Below are 25,417 nucleotides of genomic sequence, written 5' to 3'. Positions count from 1 at the left end.
TGTTGTAGATTTAATCCTTATACTCTAATTTGATTAATTTGAATCATGTACTTTTCAAAATTTAAAATCCTATTCCTAACTCAATTAGTGCATTGGTAATATTATTGAATTATAATATTTAAAATCATCAACAGTTTATATAAAATATAAGTATTAAAAATAAAGTTTAATTTGACATATTTTACAATTATTATTTAAATTAAGACTAAAATTTAAAATCTGAAACAAATTTCAGGAGTTAAAAATGATCAAATTAAAGTATTTGGACTAAATAAATAGTCTATATATAAAATAGGTATTAATATAGAATTTATCCAAATAATAAAACGTAAAACTAATGACCCTTGAAAACGAAGAATCGTGAATATATAAAACCCTACTTTACCTACTTTCGTTACTCTCTTCAGCAAACCAGTCTTCCAGAGGCTCTTGTATTCTCTCTCCTCAGATCTCATTCCTCACGAAATGGTATTTTGTATTTTTTTTCCTTTTCTTCTCAATCCGTATCTTTACAATTCTCTCCATTAATTGATTAATTCTTCTTTTCGCAGCTTTTTATTTTGCTTTATCTAATTCAGTTTCTGATCTAAATTTACTTCATATATATTTGGGTGGAACGAGGTTTTTATGAGCGTTCATTAAATGTCTTTTACTTGATTTAAGTTCAGATTTTTTTAAACAAAAGATTGCTGCTTTTAACAACATTTTAATGTTTTCCTGTGTTAAATAATAATAATAATAATAATAATAATAATAATAATAATAATAATAATAATAATGTTTTCCTGTGTAGTCTCTGGTGGCCAACGAAGATTTTCAGCACATTTTGCGTGTGCTAAACACCAACGTTGATGGAAAGCAGAAAATTATGTTCGCTATGACTTCCATCAAGGGTATTGGAAGGCGTTTCGCTAACATCGTTTGCAAGAAGGCCGATGTAGACATGAACAAGAGGTTTGCTTTTTGTTTCTGGAATTTTTGTACAATGCAATGCAATTTTATGTCAATTTTAGGCTTAGTATGGGGATGAATATGATGCTTTATGGCGTCTAAGATTAGATGGATGATAAATGTTTTGGTTATAGGGGTTTATTGTTGAGATGATTATGCATAGATTTGTATGGTGATTAGTTTACTTTAGATTAACTTATTTGCTAGGCTTCTATTATGTACAGTAAAGTATAAGTTGTGAGGGCATGGGGATTTTTTTAAATGTTCAGTTTGAGTAGTTTGTCAAGGACATGTTATTGATTTATTTCTTGTTATAAGGGCCGGTGAATTGACCGCACAGGAGCTGGACAACCTCATGACCATTGTTGCAAACCCGAGGCAGTTTAAAATCCCCGACTGGTTTTTGAATAGGCAGAAGGATTATAAGGATGGAAAGTATTCCCAAGTTGTGTCTAATGCTCTTGACATGAAGTTGAGAGATGATTTGGAGCGCTTGAAGAAGATCAGGTTAATTCCTTTTTTTCTTGCTGTTTGTGCTGGAGTTGATCTTGTAACTTCTTTTGTATGTGCCAACCATGTGATGCTTTAAGAGATACAATCAATCCAACTCTTTCTAACATGACTTTTAGTGTTCGATTTATGTTTGTCTCAGTGTTATAACATATCCTTCACTATTAGCATTTTCTGACGTGAGAAAATAATTTGGGCTGTTTATTTGAGGCATTCTCTTGTGCAGCATCATACTTGAGGCAGAATAATACATGTTTTGATGTCTTTCCGTTGGGTTATTAATTTATTATGTAAGTAGGCAAGTTTGTTGGAATGTCTCAACATTTGGGCTGTTTCTTACCAGCTTCGAGGCTCGTTGGTAGGCAGGTTATTGTTGTTATGTGAAAAATTAGTCTTTATATTATCTTGATGTTTGTATAAACGTTACCTAGCTAAAAGTACTCTCCTGTACCTTCCTCTGTTTGTCCTTGTTTCGTTTGCTGTATGATTAAGAAATTCTTGAGAGAAGTATTTGTCCTGGTTTGATTTGGTTTGGTTTTATGGTTAGTTTCTGTCTATTGGGGAATGAGTCTAGAATAGATGGCAGCTAACAATTTATACACTGTCTTTCAGGAACCACCGTGGTCTGAGGCACTACTGGGGACTTCGTGTCCGTGGTCAGCACACCAAGACGACTGGTCGCAGAGGGAAGACTGTTGGTGTGTCTAAGAAGCGTTGAAGGCTTCATATATATTTAAACAAAATATATATTCTCTCTCAGTTTATTTCCTTGCTTGTAAGCATTGTCTGCAGGAGGACAAATTTTGGGTGTGTTTTTCCCTTGTTTCAAGACAATTAGAGTAGTGTTTGAATCAAATTTTGTTTAATAATCAGTGCCTTGCATTTGTGTTAACCTTTAGCTCGTAGTTTATGTTTGCAATATGTTCAGCTCAAGTAATTTTCCAATAAAAACATCAAATAAACTTTGGTGGAGAATTATGGGGAAGCAACTAATAAGATATCATAACCATTGTTGATGCAAAGAAGATTTGTGTTATATCACAAATAGTATGAACTATACATCTTTTCAAACCAAAAAAAATTCTGCTTAATTTGATCGAAGATACCTCATTGTATGTTGTCTCTTCGATGAACACTGATTTGAACTAGTAACTCATGACCTAAATCTTACAATAGAATGTAAGGTTTTGAAGTAGTTGAACAGAGGCATGAAAAAATTGTATATAAATTATATTCCTGGAATGGAAAAAGAATTTTTTTATCGGTAATCCTTGCACAAACAGAATTGTGGATTCACTGAACAACGCAAAGTACTCAGATTTGAGCTTAAACAATTAAATACTCGAAGTTTCTTGAATCCAAATTAGGTTAGTTTATAGGCGGTTTGCAATGACAGACAAAAAATATGAAGCGATCCAAACGGGCTTTTTCCTATCAATGGCCCAACTGCGATGCCAAGATGTGTCCCTTCTTCAACCTTCCGCTTTAGAGCAAGTATATATAAATGAAGCCACCTTTCTCTCTATTCTTCTTCAGAAGCTTGAAAGTTGGAAAATTTATAGAAAAATGAAAAGGTGAAAATTCTCTCTTTTCATCGATCGCCTAAACCAACTGAAAACGTTGTCGATCGCAGGAGAGAGGGAATCAGGAAATATGGGGAAGAAAAGGAAGTCGATAGCTACGAGCCTTGATGAGGTGGATCGGACTATATACGCCTCGTTTTCCAGCGGCGCTAATTCCTTGTCTCAGCTTTATACTCAGGCCATGAATCAACAAAAACTCTCCTTCCAAGCCGGCAAACGCCATGGCCTTGTAATCTCTCTCTACATCTCCACTCCCCCACATATAACAAATATTCCTTTATTTTTGGGTTTTTTTATTTGCATGAAACCTTAGCTTTATGAATTTTTTATATCCGTTTTTGCATCTGGGTTTTGCGTCTTATTACGTATCTATCTTCGAGAGGCTCAAAGTTAATGATTTTGATCAATCACGCTTAAGATTATTAGAGAGAATAAAAAATTAGCAGGCAAGGCAATATGATAATTGATAATGTTGTATTTTGTGTTTGGATGGTTTAGCAGAAATTTAAGATTACTATTAGAATGCATATTTGATCAAATTAACCTTATTATATATTTATTTTTTTAACAAGTTAGAAAATATTTATATATTTTTTTAAAAAATTTAAATTCATAAAATTTATATAATTTTTTTTACAAAATTAAAAATATAAAAAGGTTTAATGAAAAATTAAAATTTTATTTTAACACCTAGATTTCATATAAAATTTTAATTATAGATTTTTTTTTGTAAATTTAAAATAGTTTAAGGATAAATTTGTAATTTAACTTTTGTAGAATTTTTATTATTCAATGACATAAAATGATATTTTTGAATAAATTTTTTTTAAGGGCATTTTAGTTCAAAACGCAGGTAATCCAACAATACCTAAGGGAAGGAGTAATGACATTCCCGATAATATGCCCAAAAAATCTATTATTGGTAATAAAACATTACCGGGAATGAGCTTACCGGCCAACCAAACGGGGAATTTGGATTCCATTCTTATGAGAATTCCACATTCTCCGAACCAAACAGTCCCTAGGGGTTTAATGATTTGGATTAAATTTATTAGCTCACTATTTGCTTGTGTGTTCTGTATAGCATTTGTGTGTGTGTGTTACCTTTTAACATAGTGTGGTGCATTTTGGTTTGGATGAAAAACCTAAATGATATATATATATAAAGAAGAAATGCTATTGTTTTCTTATGTTGTGCATTTATAAAAGAGTGGAAGTGATTGGTACAGGATGCTTGTAAGTCATGGTAAATTAATATCGACAAAAGGATTTATTTATTTATTTCCAGCTCAATACTCGCTAATTGCAGTGCCTCAGCTGTGAAAATTCATATTGTGCGAATCAGATCATGTTTTCATCCTTGTTGAAGGATAAGATTATAGTTTTCTCTTCCGTAGGCAGCATAAAAGTGAAGCTAATGAAACTAATATATTTCTTCCTTAAGCATTTTCCTTTTGAACGCTTGAAACTTGTTAGCTACTGATCATGCAACCAACTTCTTAAAACCCTTACTAGGGATATTGATGTTAAACTTTTCTAGTGTTAATGAACGTGATTGAAAATTGGAGGGGTGTACTGCCAGCTTGACAGTAGCTAATAAATCTTGGTGAAGTCAACTCACTCGAATATGCTCAGGCCTGCTTTAGAATCATAATTCGATTTGGAAGTTTTTCCAACGAGGACTTTTGATGTCTTATAAATTTTTACTTATTCCTTTGTCAAGAGTAAAGGTCTTTCTTAGTTCACACAGCATTCGAGTGTAAAACGAGGACTTTTGATGTCTTGTAAATGTTACTCATTCCTTTGTTAAGAGAGAAAAGGTCTTTGCTTAGTTCACACAATATTGACTGTAAAATCTACCGAATTTTAAATTTTCAACTGTAAAGTTTTCTTTGGTATCTATATGGCTGAATTCCAGCCTCTATTTGTCCATTGGATTTAAGGGGAAAAAATCTACCGAATTTTAAATTCAGCTGTGAAATTTTAGGAGTTCTGCTAATACATTTATCCCGACTTGATTTCAGGAAAAAATTTATCAGTGGATCTGGAGACAACAAGAGGGAGGATCAAGAGTAACAACACTGGATATCGTCAGTTACCTTCAGGTTTGTTCGTCTTTGAATATTTTTTAATCTTTACTCTATGAGTGTGTGTAAGCTAATGCTGTTTTAGTTTTAATGTATCTCATGAAAATTTGATCCTAAGTATTCATCTCAAGGTTGAATGAAATATCCCTTTCTCTTGGTTGTTTTTTAATGACATAGCTCTTCCTCCTTTCTCTGTGTATTATACATTTTACGGTATTTACCATGTACAAACTTGTGATATTTAGATCCATCTGGTTATCATTCTATCTAGTATCTAAGACTCTTATCAGAATATAAACAACATTTGGATTAATTAATGCCTGCGTGCTTTTTCCATTGTTTCCAAATTATTTTGCAAATAATTTTGAGTTTTGACCAATAGTAAACATACTTTAAAGTTGGAAATTAGACCTTGTGCATTGCACTGTACTGCTGTTTAGACATTTAACTTTTTTGGAAGCGATGAGATGCAATGTGTGATGAGAATTGTACCGAGCATAGGTTTTTTCCTTGTTTACAAGGAAAAAGGAAATTATCTATATTTACTTGTTTCTTGGTTCCATTGCTCGGAGGAGGTGTTTTAATATAGTTGTATTTAAGTTAGTCAATTCTGAGAGTATGAAAGTCTTCCTTGTTGCAATAGGGTACTAACATGGAGCCGTATAGTTTTGAAAACCTCGGATCCCGTTTTGCATATTTTTTCTGATTAATGATACAACCTTCAAATTTATTTCATTGATTTGTTAAATGTGAATATTTCTGCATATGATTAAAATAAAACAAAAGACCCTGTATCTTCATAATAAGTTTCAGTTGAGTTCCCGGGTCTTCGGAATTGGGTGAATTCATTGTTTTCTTTGTTTTTGATTCTTAGCACATCAAATAAGATTTCCTTATCTCACTTTGCTTTAGTAATTCAACCAACTTGCTCATTGAAATCCTTTATAGGACTTATATTAGAATATGTCACATGCAGCATGCTGATTTTCAGTAATTTTTCTTAACTTAGGTTGATAATGTTGGCTGGTTAAAGGTCTTCTTTTAAACTAAGAAGAACACTTATAGATCAATGACTCTCATGAAGAGTTGCCATTACAGCTGCAAACACAGAACATAGACATGCAGGGACCTTTTGATATGTTCTTGTTGATTCTCTCTCCTTTACAACATGGTATACGCGATTGTATTAACCTAAAATTTAGTAGGCAGTGTAAGTTGTCCAAGTGTCTCTCAACTGCTTATATAAATAAAATAAGACAAATAAACAAGACAATGTTCACTGCTGTGAACAGAAACTTTAATATATTTACTGCACATTAAATAACAAAAAGTATGTTATTCATATGTTAGAAACCTACACATTTACTTAGTTATGTCTCGTATTACAAATCTTTTTTGTTTAGCTCTCATATTTTGCATCAGAAAGAGTGAAAGGCTTTACAAGATAGATTATGTTCTTCAGTAGTTGAGTCTGCACCTAATCGACTGGATGCCAACTATCCTTGAGTGACATCATTATCAATTTATCATAATGGTGAAAAGTAATGTTTGCCTTGTAATAGGGCAATTGTTAGTTTTTGAGTCTTCTAGTGCCTTTAAAGGTTTGTGCAACCGCTAGTATTTTTGTTGCAAAGATTGCAAGGATAGCTCCTCCTTTCTGGAATATGGGAATCTTCTTATGAACCTTTTAGCATGACTAACCCTTTGTGTGCTTTCTGATCCTTTCTTTTTGTGATAATGAATAATTTATCTTTATAATATTCTGCCTGAACATCATGCAATCTTCTTGTAGAATGACTAGACTATGGTGAAGAGCCATCAATGTCACCTAGAGCACCAATCCAACAGCTGCATCCCCAACCTACGATGCAGTTCATGAATACAAGTTTCATGGTGTCTTCAGGTTCATCTGGTCAAATTGCTGGGCAGGGAATTCGCCCTGACCAGTGTGATCAGCAGTCCAAGAATTTAGTTTTCTCAAATGCTTTATCAAGTCCCGTCCGTCGGAGTCTCCAGCATTACCATATTGCTCAAGAAGGTTACTGTCCCAACAGTGGTGTTCCTTCAGGAAATGGAGCCAGGAATAATGAAACTAGCTTTCTCCAGAACCAAACTAGAGATTCTAATCCTCTCAGCTCCAGTGACACCTTGATGGACATGCATTCCGATATTCCATCTCATGAATCTACTTACTGATAATGCAAGGTAACTCTTTTTGAACCCCAACAATTAAAAGGTCCAGAACGGCTGTTGGTGCATCACCGTATTGTTTGTCGCTGCTGCTGAGGTAAAGAAAGCTCTAACATAAAGATGGCATTACACTAAAATAAAGCCCATGGCACAGGCGACTGACTAGCCAAAACGCATTTGAAGAAGAATAGTGGTGTGTGGCCTGCTTGTGTGTTCGGTTCTATTTGCTTGGAGGTCTTAGATTTCATGGCAAAGATTTTTGTTCAATCAGAATTTACTTTCAAGGAAAAAGAAAATTCACAGGGCTTGTTAAAATTCTCTAAATATAAGACTTGCTTATGATTTGTTCGTATTGTTTCTGAATGATTCGCTCTATGCTGCAGCATCTATATAGACTGGTTTGATTGCCCATCATTTGACTCACTCGTATGGTATGTGAAAGAGAGAAAATATACTTTCTTCCTTTTATTGCTTGATACCATTTCTGTCTACCACATTATTAAAACCAATATAATCAGGAACATGGATCTGGCATCACTCTGGAAAATCAAGTTCTAGAATATTAACTTAGAAGAAAAACATCTTCTTTACCTATAATTTTGTTTTTTATTTTTTTGCTAATATAAAATCAAAATAATCATTTTTATATAACATTTAGATTATTTAAACCTTTCTATCTTTGAATTGAAGAATATTAAAAGTTTAAATATATTTAATTATTTTATAGTTTTTATAAAATATATTAATAATGACGTTATTGAATTAAATTTAGTTAATAAGTTTTACAGTTTATCGACAAAGTTGTAATATTTATTTTATGGTGTCATTTTTAATCACTTTTGATATCAACGGATTTATTTTATTCTCTCATCGGAACAGTCTTTCGGGTGGGCTCCTGAATTGGTTTCGACTTGGATTAAATGATTAGGAGTCGCCACAGATAATTTATTTAAAAGTAAATAGGTTGACCGAATACCTTACTTCTTACTTAATTTGCGTCTTCAATGATATGTCGGATTCGGGAGTCGGTTACAGTCAAGGAAGGATTAGCACCATTGAACTGTCCTTTCGGTACTATGTAATTTACAGTTGTCTTAAATTAAGAAAAATTGAAAGTTTAAATTGAAAGGTAAAACTCTCATCCTAATTACTTACCATATATTGATTTGAAATTTATACCCTTTAAAAGTGAATGTGTTAGAGTAAAGAAAACAAATAATATAAATAAAATAAAATAAAAGGAAAAAGAATAAAACGAGATAAGAAAGAGCAAAGACAATATATACATAAATAAATGAATAAATAAAAATGAGTAAATAAATCAAAGATAAAGGAAATAAAAAAAATAAAGAGAAGATAAATAAATAAATAATAAATAAGAAAAAAGTAACAAAATAATATGTACATATAATACTATTTGAAAAGGAAAATATGTATATACATCAAAATACAAATAAAACATGTAAACTATATATATATATATATAATAAATATTTAAAAGAAAACCTACCCCATCACTTCACAAAAAAAGGGGGGGGGACTTTAGTAGAAACCAAACAAAAAAAGGGACCCTCTATAATATAATATTTAATAATTAAAAGAAACAAAGAAAATATATATATATACACACACATACGTTTCTGTCTATATGCAGAGATTTTTTCGCAGGATTTATTTGCAGGGATTACTTCCCATTTCAAACGCGCATATAATATTAATGATATTTATGACTGCATATGAATATTGTTCAACTATGTATTTATGTATTTATTTATACATGCTTTGCATTTTATCTATATTTTTAATTTTCTGACTGCCGGAGGTCTTCTACGGAAGCTACTCTCAACCTGGCGTTGGGGGCAGCCTACTACCCTACCTCCCCCTTACCCCATTGCATATGGGAATTGGGTTTTGTTGTTGAGGAAAACCAAGAAAAAAACAAAAGAATATATATATATATATATATATACACGATAATAGTAATAAAAACGAGGAAAAAAAGAAAAAAATAATGATAATATATTTATACGTAAATAGTAAATAATAATAATAATAATAATGATATTAGTTATAAACATATATAATGACTTATAAATAAGGTATATAAAATAATAGTAATAATAAGTATTTAAAAATACTAAAAATGATTAAATCGAAAGAAAAAATAAATAAATTCAAAGGGCATTTTAAAATTAAATTTAGATCTTGAAACGAAAAAGGGGTTATATTGAAAGGAAAGGCAAATCGAGTGGCCAAATTAAAAGGGAATTGGAGTTTGAAAAATTGATTTTGGGGGTCAAAAGGGGGCGTTTTAAAATTAGAGGGACTAAAAGTGAAGTTTACCCCATTTAAAAAAAACACGCGGGTCTTTAGCACCAGGGCCGGGTCGCGTGCGGGTCGAATTAGGTCAACAGGCCGAGTATATATGTTAAAAAATTATTTAAAACTTTCATTCTCTTCACTTGAAAACAAAAGAGTCCCCCCATTGTTCATGTTTTCCTCCCTTCAGTTCATCCAGGATGAACACACCGCCGTCTGGTTTCCAGATTCCGGCCGTTGGCCACCCCAAGCCGTCTCGCCACCGCCGTTCTTCGGCGGCAAATCCCAAAAAAAATTCATTTTTTAAAGCTCTTTGAACCCCCATTTCGAAATCCAAACATTTTTCAAAGATTATAGACCTCGGGGGCTAGATCTACAAATGAAGATCTCGAGGACGCCCATCCGTTCATCGGTCCAAAACTCATTTTTTTGGGGGTTTGTAACAAAGAAAATAGAATGCATGCAACAAAAGCCAACCGAAACAAAGGTAAAGAAAAAAAGAAGGAAAATATACCTATTTTATTTCTTTTTCGAAATGCTCTACAAGTGCTTGGACCTTTGTGTTTGCTATGGTGAATTTATGTGTATTTCCTGTCAATCCCCCCATATTCGTGTGTTGCTAGCATTAATTTATAGTACAAAAAAACTCTATTTTTAGACTCCTAATCGTACTAGAAATCTAATGATAGTTGGTTGCTTTGGAGTCCTGCTAACACACATCCTTCGTGCTTGTTGAACTTTGCGAGAAATGGCCGTGAAAAGCAGCACAATGAGAAGCGTGGAGCAAGAGGGGTCTCGGGGGGTAAACGGTGCTGGTGAGGCTTGGAGAGATTAGGGCTGCTTTACTGGTCACGTGGGACTTGGGTTTGGTCCATGTTGGGCCCTGAAAAGGAAAAAAAGAATGTGAATAAATATATAATATAATTTATAATATAAATATATATTATATAATATAAGGATGAAATTTAGTGTCTTCAGCTGCCCCTCTTTGCTCATTATCGAGTAACGAAAATAGAGCAAAGATTAAAAGACGCAAATTTCGGTCATATCGAATATCATCTGTCGTAGAGTTGAAACTCGATATTCGATTGGTTGAACTGAAATATGAAATGACTCCCTCGTTGTGAGGTCAAGTTAAACTGAAAGCTTCTGAGCACATATCCTTCGTCGTGAAGTTGAAATAGGATTCAAAACACTTGGCGAGTGGTCTTTGGATCGTCTTCTGCTCAAGATACTTTGACGTGAAGGTGAAACTTGACCTGAAGACTTCGGTGTGGCTGTGTTACGATGACTCCTTCGTCATGAAGTTGAGTCAATCTGTTAGTGAATTTGGAATTGTATATGGCCCCTTCGTCGTGAAGTTGAGCCTGGGAATTGGATATCCTTCGTTGTGAAGTTGAAATCCAATATAGGCTGCGTTGTTTCGAGGCCAAATCCTCCACCGTGAAGTTGAAATTGACTCTGAAATTGAAAAGTTTATTGACAGACATTCCTTCTTTGAGTTGGATATCATTCGTCGTGAAGTTGAAATCTAATCTAGAGATGGATGCTGCTTGTGTGTACGATTCCCTTCGTCGTGAAGTTGAAATCGTGGGTGGCCCCTTCGTCGTGAAGTTGAGCCTGAGAATTGGATATCCTTCGTCGTGAAGTTGAAATCCAAGTATTGTTCTGAGTTCAATATCCTCCGCCGTGAAGTTGAAATTGGTTCTGGAACTGGGAAATTATTTGTTGACAGTCAGCCGCCCCTTCGCTGTGAAGTTGAGCTTGTGTGTCTTGAGTCTAATATCCTTCGTTGTGAAGTTGAAATTGACTCTGAAAGTTGTTTGTTGACAATCAGCCGCCCCTTCGTCGTGAAGTTGAGCTTGTGTTGCTTGGTTCCAATATCCTTACTGTGAAGTTGAAATTGGTTTGAAATTGGGAAGCTCATTCTTCGTGAAGTTGAGCCCCGAACGGCACGATATCCTCCGTCGTGGAGTTGAAATCGTGGATGTGTGGGTACGATATCCTCCGTCGTGGAGTTGAAATCGCGGATGGCCCCTTCGTCGTGAAGTTGAGCCTTGACTTGAATATCTTTCGCCGTGAAGTTGAAATCCAAGTAATGTATGTTGCGAGTGGACACGATTCCCTTCGCCGTGAAGTTGTAACCATGGATGACCCATTCGTTTTAAAGTTTGGCTTCGAGTCAGATATCCTTCGTCGTGAAGTTGAAATATACTCTCGAGCAAATTGTGTCGTTTCGAGTCCAATCTCCTTCGCTGTGAAGTTGAAATTGACTCTAGCTAAAACCTGAAAAAGTTATGCATAAATGTGATGCTATGAATGCAATGCTCTTAGGTGTGCCTAAAATGCATATGCAACATATATTATTTTGGGATTTGGAGAGAAATCTCGATCTCCGGTTGCCTGTCGTTGTTGACTCTTAATTTTGAAATCTTGAAGTTCTTATCCTTGATCTTGAATTCTTCAAATGTTTAAATCTATGTGCACATTCTATTTGTTTCTTGATTTGGGAAATACTTCCCGACCATCTCAAGTATGTGCATGAGCCTTGATCAGCTTCTGGGTACCTGTACTTTTCAATGAATCTTTGTATAGTAATATGCGATTATCTTTTGCATAAGTAGATAAATCATTGAGTTTAAGTTCAATTCAAGATGCTCAAAAGGAATTGATTTAGAGAAAAGATTGTCTTTATTCATAAGGGAGAAAAAGAACAAATAATACATGACAAACATTTTGGAAAATGAATTCATGATGAAGTATGAGATCTCGATAAGGTGGGCACTTCTGAGCTGAAAAAGTTGTCAGGTGACTTTGAACACAGCCTTTGCCAAAGAATCTTTGAAAATGCGACAACGTTCTAGAGAGTGCAACCTTTCTCCGTCTTGTTGAGTTTGTAGGAGATTCAGATGATGGGATGCATTCACTGTCTGGATTTCTTGAACTGACATCCAAATTGCCCTCTCGGGTTTTCAATTTGGACCCATCCTTGGTTACAAGACGCCCTTTTGCGGGTTTTCATCTTGAACCCACCTTATTTTTCTTTTCTTTTTTCTTTTGTTCTTTTTTCTTTTTCTCTTTTTCTTTTTCTTTCTTCAATTTAGGGCGCCCTTTCGGGTTTTCACCCTAAACATCTTTTTCTTTTTTTCTCTTTTTTTTCAACTTAGAACGCCCTCTCGGGTTTTCATCCTAAGCGAAGTACTTTTTGATTGAATCCGAGTTGATGGGATATGGCAGTTCAGGCCCGTCTATTTCAGCCAGGACAAGGGCTCCTCCGAAGAAGGCCTTTTTCACGACATAAGGTCCTTCCCAATTTGGCGTCCATTTTCCTCGAAAATCTTTCTGGACTGGCCAAATTCTTTTTAGTACCAGATCTCCTTCGCAGAATATTCTCGGGTGCACCTTTTTGTTATGTGCTCAGATCATTCGTTTCTGATTGATTTGACCATGATGAATGGCTTTCAGTCTCTTTTCATCTATCAGGTTAAGCTGATCATATCTGGATTGTACCTATTCTGCATCATCCAGTTTGACCTCTGTCAAGACCCGGAGTGACGGAATCTCTACTTCAATGGGTAGCACTGCTTCCATTCCGTAAGCTAGTGAAAATGGTGTTGCCCCAGTCGAGGTTCGTACCGAGGTTGGATAAGCGAACAAAGAAAAGACAACTTCTCCTGCCAGACTTTGTAAGTTTCAGTCGTTTTCTCCACTATCTTCTTAATGTTTTTGTTTGCTGCTTCTACTGCTCCGTTCATCTTTGATCTGTAATCAGTAGAATTGTGATGCTTTATGTTGAACTGCTCATAAGCAGCATTCATCATCTTGTTGTTCAAGTTTGTAGCATTATCGATAATGATCCTTTCAGGTAGACCATACCGACATATAATGTAATACCCCAAATTTGGACCAGTGATTAAAATATAAGTTTAGAAAGTTTAGTGGCTAGAGTATAAACTTTGAAAAGTTTAGGACCCAAAATTTATAATTTTTAAAAGTTATATATATTTTATGTCTGTAAACAAAAGTTTGGATTAAAACAGAGATTTTAGTGAGGATCATATTTTTGGTACGGAATTGTGATAAAAGCTATAAAGCAGTAAATTTCGGTATTGAAATCAGATAATCGGATCGAACCGAATTTTACAAAAATTTGAAGGATGTTATAAAATGGTTGGAAATATTATTTTCATATTTTCGATCAGAGAAATTTGGCTCAGAACAGTGTAATTTTTCAGATTTGACCGAACAATGGAATTTTAGTGACTAAAATGCAATTTTTGAAAATTGCATGGTCAATTTCGAAAGTCAGAGTCAAGTTGTATCATCTTTGAACAAGGAATATTTTAATGGAAGATAATACAATGACATTTAGTAATTTTCAAGATTTATTAAGGGCAATTTTGGTATTTGGTCCAAAAAGGAATAAAAAAATTCATTTAATTAGTTTTAAAGGTTAATAATTAGAGATATTTTTTGAGAAACATCGTGAAACTCTTCTATCTTCTCCAACTAGTTGCTAAACCCATAGACAAGGTGAGTCAATTTGTTTTCTTCTATTTTTGATCAAATTTAGTGAGTTTTGGGATTAAATTGTGAAATAGGAAATTGTTCTATCCTATTTTCTCTACAAGATGATATAATTATTTCTTGGTTTCATGCTTTAATGTGAAGATGGGTATTTATGGTGGATGAAGGGGAAGTGTGATTTTTATGATTAAAGATCAATTCTTGATATTAGAAGTGTTGTAAGAATTGAAGAAGAACCAAGGATGCAAATTAATGAAAACAGTTTAGATTTTCGAATTTGGCAGTGAGTTTGAAAGTTTACCAGAAATTCTATAAAAATTATTTGGAGATTATTTTTATATATTATGTTCATATATCAATATAGTTTTGTTTAAAATAAACGGGGATCAATTTCAATGTGTATACAAAAAGATATGAATTTTTAACTGAGGAAATGTCAGAAAAACAGGCAGTATATTCTGCACAAAACAGATTCTGTTGGTCAACTTTGAAAATTCACCATAAATTGTACAGAATGAATTAGAAGGAGTTATTTATATGGATAGATTCGTATTCGAGTCTAGTTTGCAATGGAAGAAACGAAATTAAATTCCAGTGTGTATATCAACACAGAATACTGATGCTTTAAAGATAGTATAAGTTGTTTGAATATGTAAATTTTAGAATTTAAGTTGAAATGAAGTAGAAGATGAAGAGTAATGTTTAAAGGTTGAGTATATTTTTTAATACTTGGAATTGAAGTTAAATGGCAAGAGACCATTTTGAATAAATTGGTAATGTTGAGAAGAATTATAAAAGAATTCATTTTAATGGTTAGATGGTGGAATTCGAAAGGTTCCAAAACTTTGGTGGACTTGTTTGCAAGTTCTTAAATGAAGAAGTATTATTTGGGTATTTTATTCAAGTGCTGGAACTTTAGTAATTAATGTACAATTATCATAATGGTGAAGGACCATTATGAATTAAAGGAAAAGTTGAGTTGAATTCTAGGAAGAATTTAAAATATGTGGTTAGATTTTATAATTCGTAAAAGTTGAAGAATCATATTGGAAATAATTATTTATGGAATTGAATAAGTGTCTCGATAAGTTTGAAGTTATAATGGAGTTATGAGTTCATGATTTAAAAAGAAATTTCAGGTCTCAGTGAAGAAATCGACTTGGATAAGTTGGTTTGTCAGTTTAATGTTTTAAGTTGAATTATTTTATTTATGTTTATGATAAATTCAGATTTTACTCACCCTAGATTATTACTGCCTCACTAAGTTATACTTAGCGCGTGATGGTTTTCATGCGTAGGTTCTAATAAGGATAAGTACGATCAGTAAGGAGCTATCGGAGCATCTTTCTGGAAAGACATACATATCATCAGTATCAGTAAGACATCTATGATGTTTCTTTTGACTTATAGTGGCATGTATAATTATGTTAGTAGTTTCTAATTATCGTATTTATTTTAAATAAATTGTAATAATAAACTAGAACTATTTTAGTTTATTTTACTTAGTTTAGTTTTATCGGTATCTATGAATGACAATAATTTATTACATTATTATGTTTTTAAAAGATTTTACGAAAAGATATGATTTAGTAAAATTACTGAATAAATAATGAATTTATTTTCCTAAAATAAAGAAATAAATTATAAGTTGAAATATACTTTAAAATATATTTTTAAAGTTAGAACCAGAATGTTTTCAAAAGAAACATATTTTTACGGAAATTTTAATTCAGTAAATGTTTTCAAGTTGATGTGACATCTTTGACTAGTATATTGAGACATATACGGGTTAAAGGTGTTACATTTATTGGTATCAGAGCTACAGATTTAGCCGATTCTCGGCCTAAACCGAGCCTATAATATGTCGGAAATATGTACATGCCACTAGGATGTCGAAATTACTGATATGGTATGGTCTGATGATTTTATTTATGATGCTGCTCCTTATTAACGTAAATTTGTGCTTTTGTTTAGATGTCGGGTTCGGAAGGCATAAGACAGGCCACCGACCAAGAGGTTCCTGAGGGAACCGGTAGTGGGAGTAATAACGAGGTAGAGCACGTACCCCAACGTCAGGGAGAGCAGGTACCTCAGGAAGTACCCGCTCCAGATCAAGGAATATTCTTACAAGCTCTAGAGGCTATCTTAGCTCGATATCAGCCGGCAACAACACCTTCCCTTCCTCCACCACCACTTCCTCCTCCAGTTCCAAGAATATCGGTTTCGAAAGAATTAAAAAGTTTAGGAGCTGCAGAATTTAAAGGTGAAGCAAATGAAGACCCAGTAGTGGCAGGCATGTGGCTGAATGATGTAAAAATAATGCTGGACAATCTTCATTGTTCGGAGGATGAGAGATTGGGGGAGTAGTTTCATTGTTACGAGGTCAGGCTCGTATATGGTGGACGAACGTGACGACACGTGTTCCTCCAGATCAGATCACATGGCATTTTTCTTAGAAGCATTTCAGAAGAAATATATCGGAGAGCAATTTATTACTCAGATGAAGCATGATTTCTTTAATCTGATCCAGGGTGGTAAATCTGTTTACGAGTATGAATGTGAGTTTAATAAACTTGCTTGATATGCCTCAGAGATGGTTCCCACCGAGAGAGATATATGTTAGAAATTTATTCGAGGTCTCCGTCCCAGACTCAGAGAACTTTTGTTGGCTGCGAACTTAACCACTTTTCAGGAAGTGGTGAACAAAGCAAAAGATTTGGAAATGGCGCAAAATGAGAATTTTCTGATAGAGCGGAGACAACAATCTAAAAGATCAGGAGCATCATTCTCATCTCAATCTAAAAGAGGTCGAGGTTCAGGTCATCAGCACCATAGTAAATCCGAAGTTGGTGCACCTAGTCGTAGAGGATCCGAGGCTAAGGAAAAAGGGCGTCAGGTACAGACAATGGCTACAGGAGCTGGCAGATCAGCTCAGTCTCAGGGATAATACCCATTATGTCCACGGTGTGGAAAGTATCATTCTGGTGAATGTAGAGCGGATCAGGAGTTTGTTTTCGTTGTGGAGACCCAGGTCATTATATCAGAGACTGTCCAATGGCAGGAGAGAGATCTGTTCAAATGAGCGATCAGTGGCAATGCCTCCGAGAGGTGGTCGAGGTAGAGGTAGAGGTAGAGGGAGGGGATATTCTGAGACAGCCTCCCAGTCTGATGTTCGTGCTCCAGCGAGAATTTACAACATCAAGACTAATGAGGATCGTGACGATCCAGAGATCATAGCAGGTACTTTCTATCTTTATGATGAGCCTGCATTTGTTTTGATTGATCCGGGTTTACGCGTTCCTATGTTAGTTCAAAATTAGTTAAAAATAAGAATATTCCATTAGAACCCATCAATAGTGATATGATAGCTATAAATCCATTGGGTCATAGTGCTAGAGTCACAAGGATTAGCAGAAATTATCTACTAAAGATTCAAGGGGTTATATTCCCAACGAATCTTTTGGAGTTACCGTTTGAAGAGTTTGAGATTATATTGGGCATGGATTGGTTATCTCAACATTATGGTTGGGTAGATTGTCGCATGAAGCGATTACTTATAAAAGATACAGAGGGTAACGAGATAATAGTAATTGGAGAAAAAGCAGGATCTTTGCCTAATGTAATATTAGCCTTTACGGCAATGAAAATGATGGAAAAAGGTTGCACAACTTTCTTAGCAAATGTTCGATACTCGGACATCTGAAATTCGATTAGAGAATATTCCGACAGTTCGAGAATTTTTAGATGTATTTCCTGATAATTTACCCGGATTACCTCCTAATCGAGAAGTGGAGTTTAAAATTGAAGTTTTCCCGGGTACATCTCATATTTCAATGGCTCCATATAGGATGGCTCCAACGGAACTCAGAGAACTAAATACGCAATTACAGGAGCTATTAGATCAAGGTTTTATTAGACCGAGTGTATCTCCTTGGGGTGCACCAGTACTTTTTGTTAAAAAGAAAGATGGCTCGATGCGATTATGTATAGATTATCGTAAACTGAATAAGGTGACGGTGAAGAATAAATACCCTCTTCCGAGGATCGATGATCTGTTTGATCAGCTCAAGGGTGCTTCAGTATTTTCAAAAATTGATCTTCGATCAGGGTATCATCAACTAAAGATAAAAGAGGAAGATATTCCAAAGATGGCTTTCAAAACTCGATATGGTCATTATGAGTTTGTTGTGATGCCGTTTGGACTAACCAATGCTCAATCAGCATTTATGGATTTGATGAATCGAGTCTTTTAGTCGTATTTGGATCAATTTGTGGTTGTGTTCATTTATGATATTTTGGTGTATTCCAAGACTATGGAAGAGCACGACACACATCTCCGTATTGTACTACAGACGTTGAGAGATAAAAAGTTATATGCTAAATTGTCAAAATGTGAATTTTGGCTGTCAGAGGTTGCCTTTCTGGGTCACGTGATTTCAGCAGAAGGAATTAGAGTAGATCCCAAGAAGGTGCAAGCTATAGTGAAGTGGAAACCTCCGCAAAATGTTTCGGAAGTCCGAAGTTTCTTGGGGTTAGCTGGATATTATTGGAGATTTGTGAAGAATTTTTCAATAATTGCATCTCCACTTACCAAACTACTTCGAAATGATGTACCATTCGTCTAGAATGAAAAGTGTTAAGAAAGTTTTGAGAAGCTTAAAGAGATTCTGACTAAGGCACTGATATTAGTACAGCCAGAGTCAGGAAAAAATTATGTAATATACAGTGACGCGTCCCATAATGGTTTGGGATGTGTTTTAATGCAAGAAGGTAAAGTGGTAGCCTATGCTTCAAGGCAGTTAAAGACACACGAACGGAATTATCCGACACATGATTTGGAACTAGCAGCTGTAGTGTTTGCTCTAAAGATATGGTATCATTACTTATATGGTGAACGATGCTACATTTATACAGATCATAAGAGTTTAAAATATTTGCTCACTCAGAAAGAATTAAATCTAAGACAAAGGAGATGGATTGAGCTTCTCAAAGACTATGATGTGATTATTGATTATCATCCTGGGAAGGCTAATGTGGTAGCTGACGCACTTAGCCGAAAAACCTTTACTGCTTTGAGAGCATTAGATGCACAACTATCAATGGAAGATGATGGTGTATTAATTGCAGAATTAAGATTGAGACCTGCCCTATTGGATCGTATCAAGGATCTTCAGAATAAAGATAAGAAGTGTTTAGATAGAATGGAGCAAGCAAAGAAAGGAGAAATAACAGATTTTGAAATTAAACCTGATGGATGTTTGTATTATCGGAATCAAATTTGCATACCTGATGACGAAGAACTGAAGAAATATATTCTTTTTGAAGCTCATTATAGTCCTTTGACTATGCATCCAGGAGGAAACAAAATGTATCAAGATTTAAAGAGTCGGTATTGGTGGGCAGGTATGAAAAGAGCTATCACTGAGTTTGTTTCTAAATGTCTAACCTGTCAGCAGGTAAAAGTAGAACACCAAGTACCTTCGGGGTTGTTGTAACCTATCTCAATTCCTCGATGGAAATGGGAATGAGTTACCATGGATTTTGTGATAGGTTTACCTTTGACACCCAGTAAGAAAGATTCGATCTGGGTGATAGTGGATAGATTGACAAAGACATCACACTTAATCACAGTTCGAGAAGATTATTCTAAGAACAAGTATGCTGAGTTATATATTAGAGAAATAGTACAACTTCATGGAGTACCCATTTCGATAGTTTCCGATAGAGATCCGAGATTCACTTCGAGATTTTGGAAGTCTTTGCATGAGGCATTGGGAACTAGACTAAATTTCAGCACATCTTATCATCCCCAGACAGATGGTCAATCTGAAAGAACTATTCAGATACTTGAAGACATGTTAAGGGCGTGTGTTATTGATTTCAAAGGATCATAGGAAAAGTATATTCCTTTAGCAGAGTTTGCTTATAATAACAGTTATCAATCAAGTATCAAAATTGCTCCTTTTGAGGCATTGTATGGAAGAAAATGTCGAACGCCACTGAATTGGTACGAATTAAAGGATCGAGATGTAATTGGTCCAGATCTAATTAAGGAGGTGGAAGACAAAGTGAAAGTAATCCAAGATAATCTCAAAATAGCAGCAGATAGACAAAAATCTTATGCTGATTTAAAAAGAAAAGAGATTGAATATCAAATAGGTGATAAGGTATTTCTTAAGTTGTCACCTTGGAAAAAGATTTTAAGATTTGGACGAAAAGGGAAATTAAGTCCAAGATTTATCGGGCCATACGAGATTGTAAAGAGAGTTGGACCAGTAGCTTATCAGTTGGCGTTACCTCCAGAGATGAACAAGATTCATACTGTATTTCATGTATCGATGCTTCGAAGATATCGATAAGATCATTCACATGTAGTTACACGAGAGGAAATTGAGATTAAGCCAGATTTATCATATGAAGAGGAGCCAGTAAAGATTTTAGCACATGAAGTCAAAGAACTAAGAAATAAAACGATTCCATTAGTAAAAGTTCTTTGGCGAACCATAAAGTCGAGGAAGCAACTTGGGAACAAGAAGAAGACATGAAGAAAAAGTTTTCCTCATCTATTTAATTCAGGTATGTAAATACATATGGAAAATTCGAGGACGAATTTTATTTAAGAGGGGAGGAATTGTAATACCCAAATTTGGACCAGTGATTAAAATATAAGTTTAGAAAGTTTAGTGGCTAGAGTATAAACTTTGAAAAGTTTAGGAACCAAAATTTATAATTTTTAAAAGTTATATATATTTTATGCCTGTAAACGAAAAGTTTGGATTAAAACAGAGATTTTAGTGGGGATCATATTTTTGGTACGGGAATTGTGATAAAAGCTATAAAGCAGTAAATTTCAGTATTGAAATCAGATAATCGGATCGAACCCGAATTTTACAAAAATTTGAAGGATGTTATAAAATGGTTGGAAATATTATTTTCATATTTTCGATCAGAGAAATTTGGCTCAGAACAGTGTAATTTTTCAGATTTGACCGAACAATGGAATTTTAGTGACTAAAATGCAATTTTTGAAAATTGCATGGTCAATTTCGAAAGTCAGAGTCAAGTTGTATCATCTTTGACCAATGAATATTTTAATGGAAGATAATACAATGGCATTTAGTAATTTTCAAGATTTATTAAGAGCAATTTTGGTATTTGGTCCAAAAAGGAATAAAAAATTTATTTAATTAGTTTTAAAGGTTAATAATTAGAGATATTTTTTGAGAAACATCGTGAAACTCTTCTCTCTTCTCCAGCTAGTTGCTGAAACCCATAGACAAGGTGAGTCAATTTGTTTTCTTCTATTTTTGATCAAATTTAGTGAGTTTTGGGATTAAATTGTGAAATATGAAATTGTTCTATCCTATTTTCTCTACAAGAAGGTATAATTATTTCTTGGTTTCATGCTTAAATGTGAAGATGGGTATTTATGGTGGATGAAGGGGAAGTGTGATTTTTATGATTAAAGATCAATTCTTGATATTAGAAGTGTTGTAAGAATTGAAGAAGAACCAATGATGCAAATTAATGAAAACAGTTTAGATTTTCGAATTTGGCAGTGAGTTTGAAAATTTACCAGAAATTCTATAAAAATTATTTGGAGGTTATTTTTATATATTCTGTTCATATATCAATCTAGTTTTGTTTAAAATAAACAGGGATTAATTTCAATGTGTATACAAAAAGATATGAATTTTTAACTGAGGAAAGGTCAGAAAAACGGGCAGTATATTCTGCACAAAACAGATTCTGTTGGTCAACTTTGAAAATTCACCATAAATTGTACATAATGAATTAGAAGAGTTATTTATATGGATAGATTCATATTCGAGTATAGTTTTCAATGGAAGAAACGGAATTAAATTCCAGTGTGTATATCAACACAGAATACTGATTCTTTAAAGGTAGTGCAAGTTGTTTGAATATGTAAAATTTAGAATTTAAGTTGAAATGGAGTAGAAGATGAAGAATAATGTTTAAATGTTGAGTATATTTTTTAATACTTGGAATTGAAGTTAAATGGCAAGAGACCATTTTGAATAAATTGGTAATGTTGAGAAGAATTCTAAAAGAATTCATTTTAATGGTTAGATGATGGAATTCGAAAGGTTCCAAAACTTTGGGGACTTGTTTGCAAGTTCTTAAATGAAGAAGTATTATTTGGGTATTTTATTCAAGTGCTGGAACTTTAGTAATTAATGTACAATTATCATAATGGTGAAGGACCATTATGAATTAAAGGAAAAGTTGAGTTGAATTCTAGGAAGAATTTAAAATATGTGGTTAGATTTTATAATTCGTAAAAGTTGAAGAATCATATTGGAAATAATTATTTATGGAATTGAATAAGTGTCTCGATAAGTTTGAAGTTATAATGGAGTTATGAGTTCATGATTTAAAAAGAAATTTCAGTCTCAGTGAAGAAATCGACTTGGATAAGTTGGTTTGTCAGTTTAATGTTTTAAGTTGAATTATTTTATTTATGTTTATGATAAATTCAGATTTTACTCACCCTAGATTATTACTGCCTCACTAAGTTATACTTAGCGTGATGATTTTCATGCGTAGGTTCTAATAAGGATAAGTACGATCAGTAAGGAGCTATCGGAACATCTTTCTGGAAAGACATACATATCATCAGTATCAGTAAGACATCTATGATGTTTCTTTTGACTTATAGTGGCATGTATAATTATGTTAGTAGTTTCTAATTATCGTATTTATTTTAAATAAATTGTAATAATAAACTACAACTATTTTAGTTTATTTTACTTAGTTTAGTTTTATCGGTATCTATGCATGACAATAATTTATTACATTATTATGTTTTTAAAAGATTTTACGAAAAGATATGGTTTAGTAAAATTACTGAATAAATAATGAATTTATTTTCCTAAAATAAAGAAATAAATTATAAGTTGAAATATACTTTAAAATATATTTTTAAAGTTAGAACTAGAGTGTTTTCAAAAGAAACAAATTTTTACGGAAATTTTAATTCAGTAAATGTTTTCAAGTTGATGTGACATCTTTGACTAGTATATTGAGACATATACGGGTTAAAGGTGTTACATATAATCTCTTTTTTCAGAAACTTGCAAATAGTGGACTGAGTGACACTGGCATATGATGCAACCTCTACCCATTTTGTGAAGTAATCAATTGCCACGAGAATGAAACGGTGACCATTCGAAGCCTTTGGATGAATTTGCCCGATAAGGTCCATTCCCCACACTGAGAAAGGCCAGGGCGACGTCATTACATGAAGTGGATGAGGTGGAACATTGATTTTATCTCCGTAAATCTGACATTTATGACATATTCTCGCTTAGTTGATGCAATCACTTTCCAGTGTGGACCAAAAATATCCGCATCTCATTATTTGTCTTGACATCATATGCCCATTTGCATGTGCTCCACAAACTCCATCATATACTTCTTCCACTATCATTTTTTCCTCTTCAGCATCGACGCACCTTAAAAGGACTTGATTATGGATCTTCTTGTATAAGACCTCTCCGTCAAGGACGTATCTAGCTGCCATCCTTCTAAGGGTTTTCTTATCGTTTCGATGGCTTCTTCTGGATAACTCCGATGCTTAATATATTGCAGAATGTCGTAGTACCAAGGCTTAGTGTCTTTCACTTCTTCAATTTGGTAACAATGAGCCGGTACTCATACGACTGCATGTTGATTGACATCATTTCAGACTCCCCGCCAGCCTTGAATGTGGCTGCCAAGGTAGTTAAAGCGCAGCTATTTGATTTTCTTCTCTAGGCACGTAGTGGAAAGTGACTTCATCGAATTCTTCAAACAGACCCAGTATAAGCCTCTGGTATTCCATCAGCTTTGTATCCTTGGTTTCCCATTCTCCGTGAAGCTGATAGATTACTAACGTTGAATCCCGTATATCCGCAAGGTCTTTATGCTTTGTCCCAGTGCAGCTCGGATTCCCAAGACACAGCTTCATACTCTTCATTTTATTGGTGCAATCAAAGTTCAATCTACTGGTAAATAGGTAGTGATTTCCTTTGGAGAAATCAGGATTGCCCCGATGCCATGTCCTAATGCATTTGATGCACCATCAAAATGCATTCTCCAGGAACTGTCCGTTGAAGTACTTGTTTATTCTAAGGATATAGCCATCAATTCTTCGTCTGGGAAGTCAAAGTCCAAAGGCTCGTAACTCTCATCGGTTCTACTTGCCAAGAACTCCGATATGGCACTTCCTTTGACTGCTTTCTGGCTCACATACTTGATGTCAAATTCAGACAAGAGCATCTGCCATCGGGCTAACCTTCCAGATAGAGCAGGTACACCCATCATGTACTTAAGGGGATCTAACTTGGAAATCAGCCAAGTGGTATGATACAACATGTATTGTCGGAGTCTTTTTGTAGTCTAGACTAAATCAATACAAACTTCTCGATAGGAGAATATCTGACCTCGCAATCGGTGAACTTCTTGCTTAAATAGTAGATGGCTCTTTCCTTCTTCCCGGATACAAGAATGTGGAAAGATACAAGAACAGAGGTTTGCCCGGGATAGGGGACATCAGGACAGGAGAGTGAGACAAATACTCCTTTATTTTCTCGAATACAATCTGACATTTTTCATCCCACGCTCCAGGGTTGTTCTTTCGGAGAAAACGGAAGATTGGATCACACTTGTCAGTTAACTGAGATATGAATCGTGCTATGTAATTCAATCTACCTATAAAACTTCAAACCTCCTTCTGTGTTCGTGGGGAAGGCAGATTTTGGATAGCCTTGACTTTATCGGGATCGACTTTGATGTCTTTTCTGCTGACCACGAAGCCTAATAGTTTCCCGGATGTTACCCCGAAGGTGCACTTGCTAGGGTTCAATCTTAGTTGGAACTTTTTCAATCTCTGGAAGACCTTCCTCAAATTCTCGACATGTTCATTCTCAGTTTGTGCCTTGACAATCATGTTATCGACATAAACTTCGATTTCTTTATGTATCATGTCGTGGAATAGGGTCACCATAGCTCTCTGATATGTTGCCCCAGCATTCTTCAGTCCGAAGGGCATCACCTTGTAGCAGAAGGTTCCCACATTGTGACGAACGTAGTTTTCTCCATGTCTTCAAGATGCATCTTGATCTTGTTATATCCCAAAATCCATCCATGAATGAAAATAAAGCGTTCTCGGCTGTATTGTCTACCAACGTGTCAATGTGAGGTAGAGGAAAATTATCTTTAGGGCTCGCTCGTTAAGGTCTCGGTGAT

General features: G+C 34.4%; 2 protein-coding genes across 3 annotated transcripts; both read left to right on the top strand.

The window, feature by feature from the left end:
* Positions 1-399: 399 nt before the first annotated feature.
* LOC120130071 (40S ribosomal protein S18) lies at positions 400-23,902 on the top strand. Of its 2 annotated transcripts, XR_005516797.1 has the most exons (6): positions 400-468; positions 794-954; positions 1,270-1,458; positions 2,074-2,220; positions 14,174-14,185; positions 23,889-23,902. XR_005516797.1 is itself a non-coding variant. In XM_039147417.1 (4 exons), the coding sequence occupies exons 1-4, from the start codon at positions 466-468 to the stop codon at positions 2,177-2,179; spliced, it is 459 nt and encodes a 152-aa protein (XP_039003348.1). In that variant the 5' UTR covers positions 400-465; the 3' UTR covers positions 2,180-2,325. The 2 variants fall into 2 exon arrangements, 1 of the variants encoding a protein (XP_039003348.1); XM_039147417.1 differs by lacking the exons at positions 14,174-14,185; positions 23,889-23,902 and having other exon boundaries at positions 2,074-2,325.
* On the top strand, positions 2,991-7,457 carry LOC120130005. The gene is made up of 4 exons (XM_039147368.1): positions 2,991-3,273; positions 5,069-5,149; positions 6,535-6,570; positions 6,929-7,457. The coding sequence occupies exons 1-4, from the start codon at positions 3,115-3,117 to the stop codon at positions 7,325-7,327; spliced, it is 675 nt and encodes a 224-aa protein (XP_039003299.1). The 5' UTR covers positions 2,991-3,114; the 3' UTR covers positions 7,328-7,457.
* Positions 23,903-25,417: the final 1,515 nt, after the last annotated feature.

Source organism: Hibiscus syriacus, unplaced genomic scaffold (assembly GCF_006381635.1).
Source record: "Hibiscus syriacus cultivar Baekdansim isolate YM2019G1 unplaced genomic scaffold, ASM638163v2 tig00110505_pilon, whole genome shotgun sequence".
Classification (NCBI taxonomy): Eukaryota; Viridiplantae; Streptophyta; class Magnoliopsida; order Malvales; family Malvaceae; genus Hibiscus; species Hibiscus syriacus.
Note: the sequence above shows the minus strand (reverse complement) of the source record. Positions and strands in the feature narration are given on the sequence as shown.

Bases quoted from the DNA above. Each gene is read 5' to 3' on its own strand.
- LOC120130005 (XM_039147368.1), top strand. From the start codon at position 3,115: ATGGGGAAGAAAAGGAAGTCGATAGCTACGAGCCTTGATGAGGTGGAT. The intron at 3,274-5,068 runs GTAATCTCTCTC...ACTTGATTTCAG, and splicing joins CCGGCAAACGCCATGGCCTT to GAAAAAATTTATCAGTGGAT. The intron at 6,571-6,928 runs ACAAGATAGATT...CTTGTAGAATGA, and splicing joins CAGAAAGAGTGAAAGGCTTT to CTAGACTATGGTGAAGAGCC.
- LOC120130071 (XM_039147417.1), top strand. The intron at 955-1,269 runs GTTTGCTTTTTG...TCTTGTTATAAG, and splicing joins GATGTAGACATGAACAAGAG to GGCCGGTGAATTGACCGCAC. The intron at 1,459-2,073 runs GTTAATTCCTTT...ACTGTCTTTCAG, and splicing joins GAGCGCTTGAAGAAGATCAG to GAACCACCGTGGTCTGAGGC.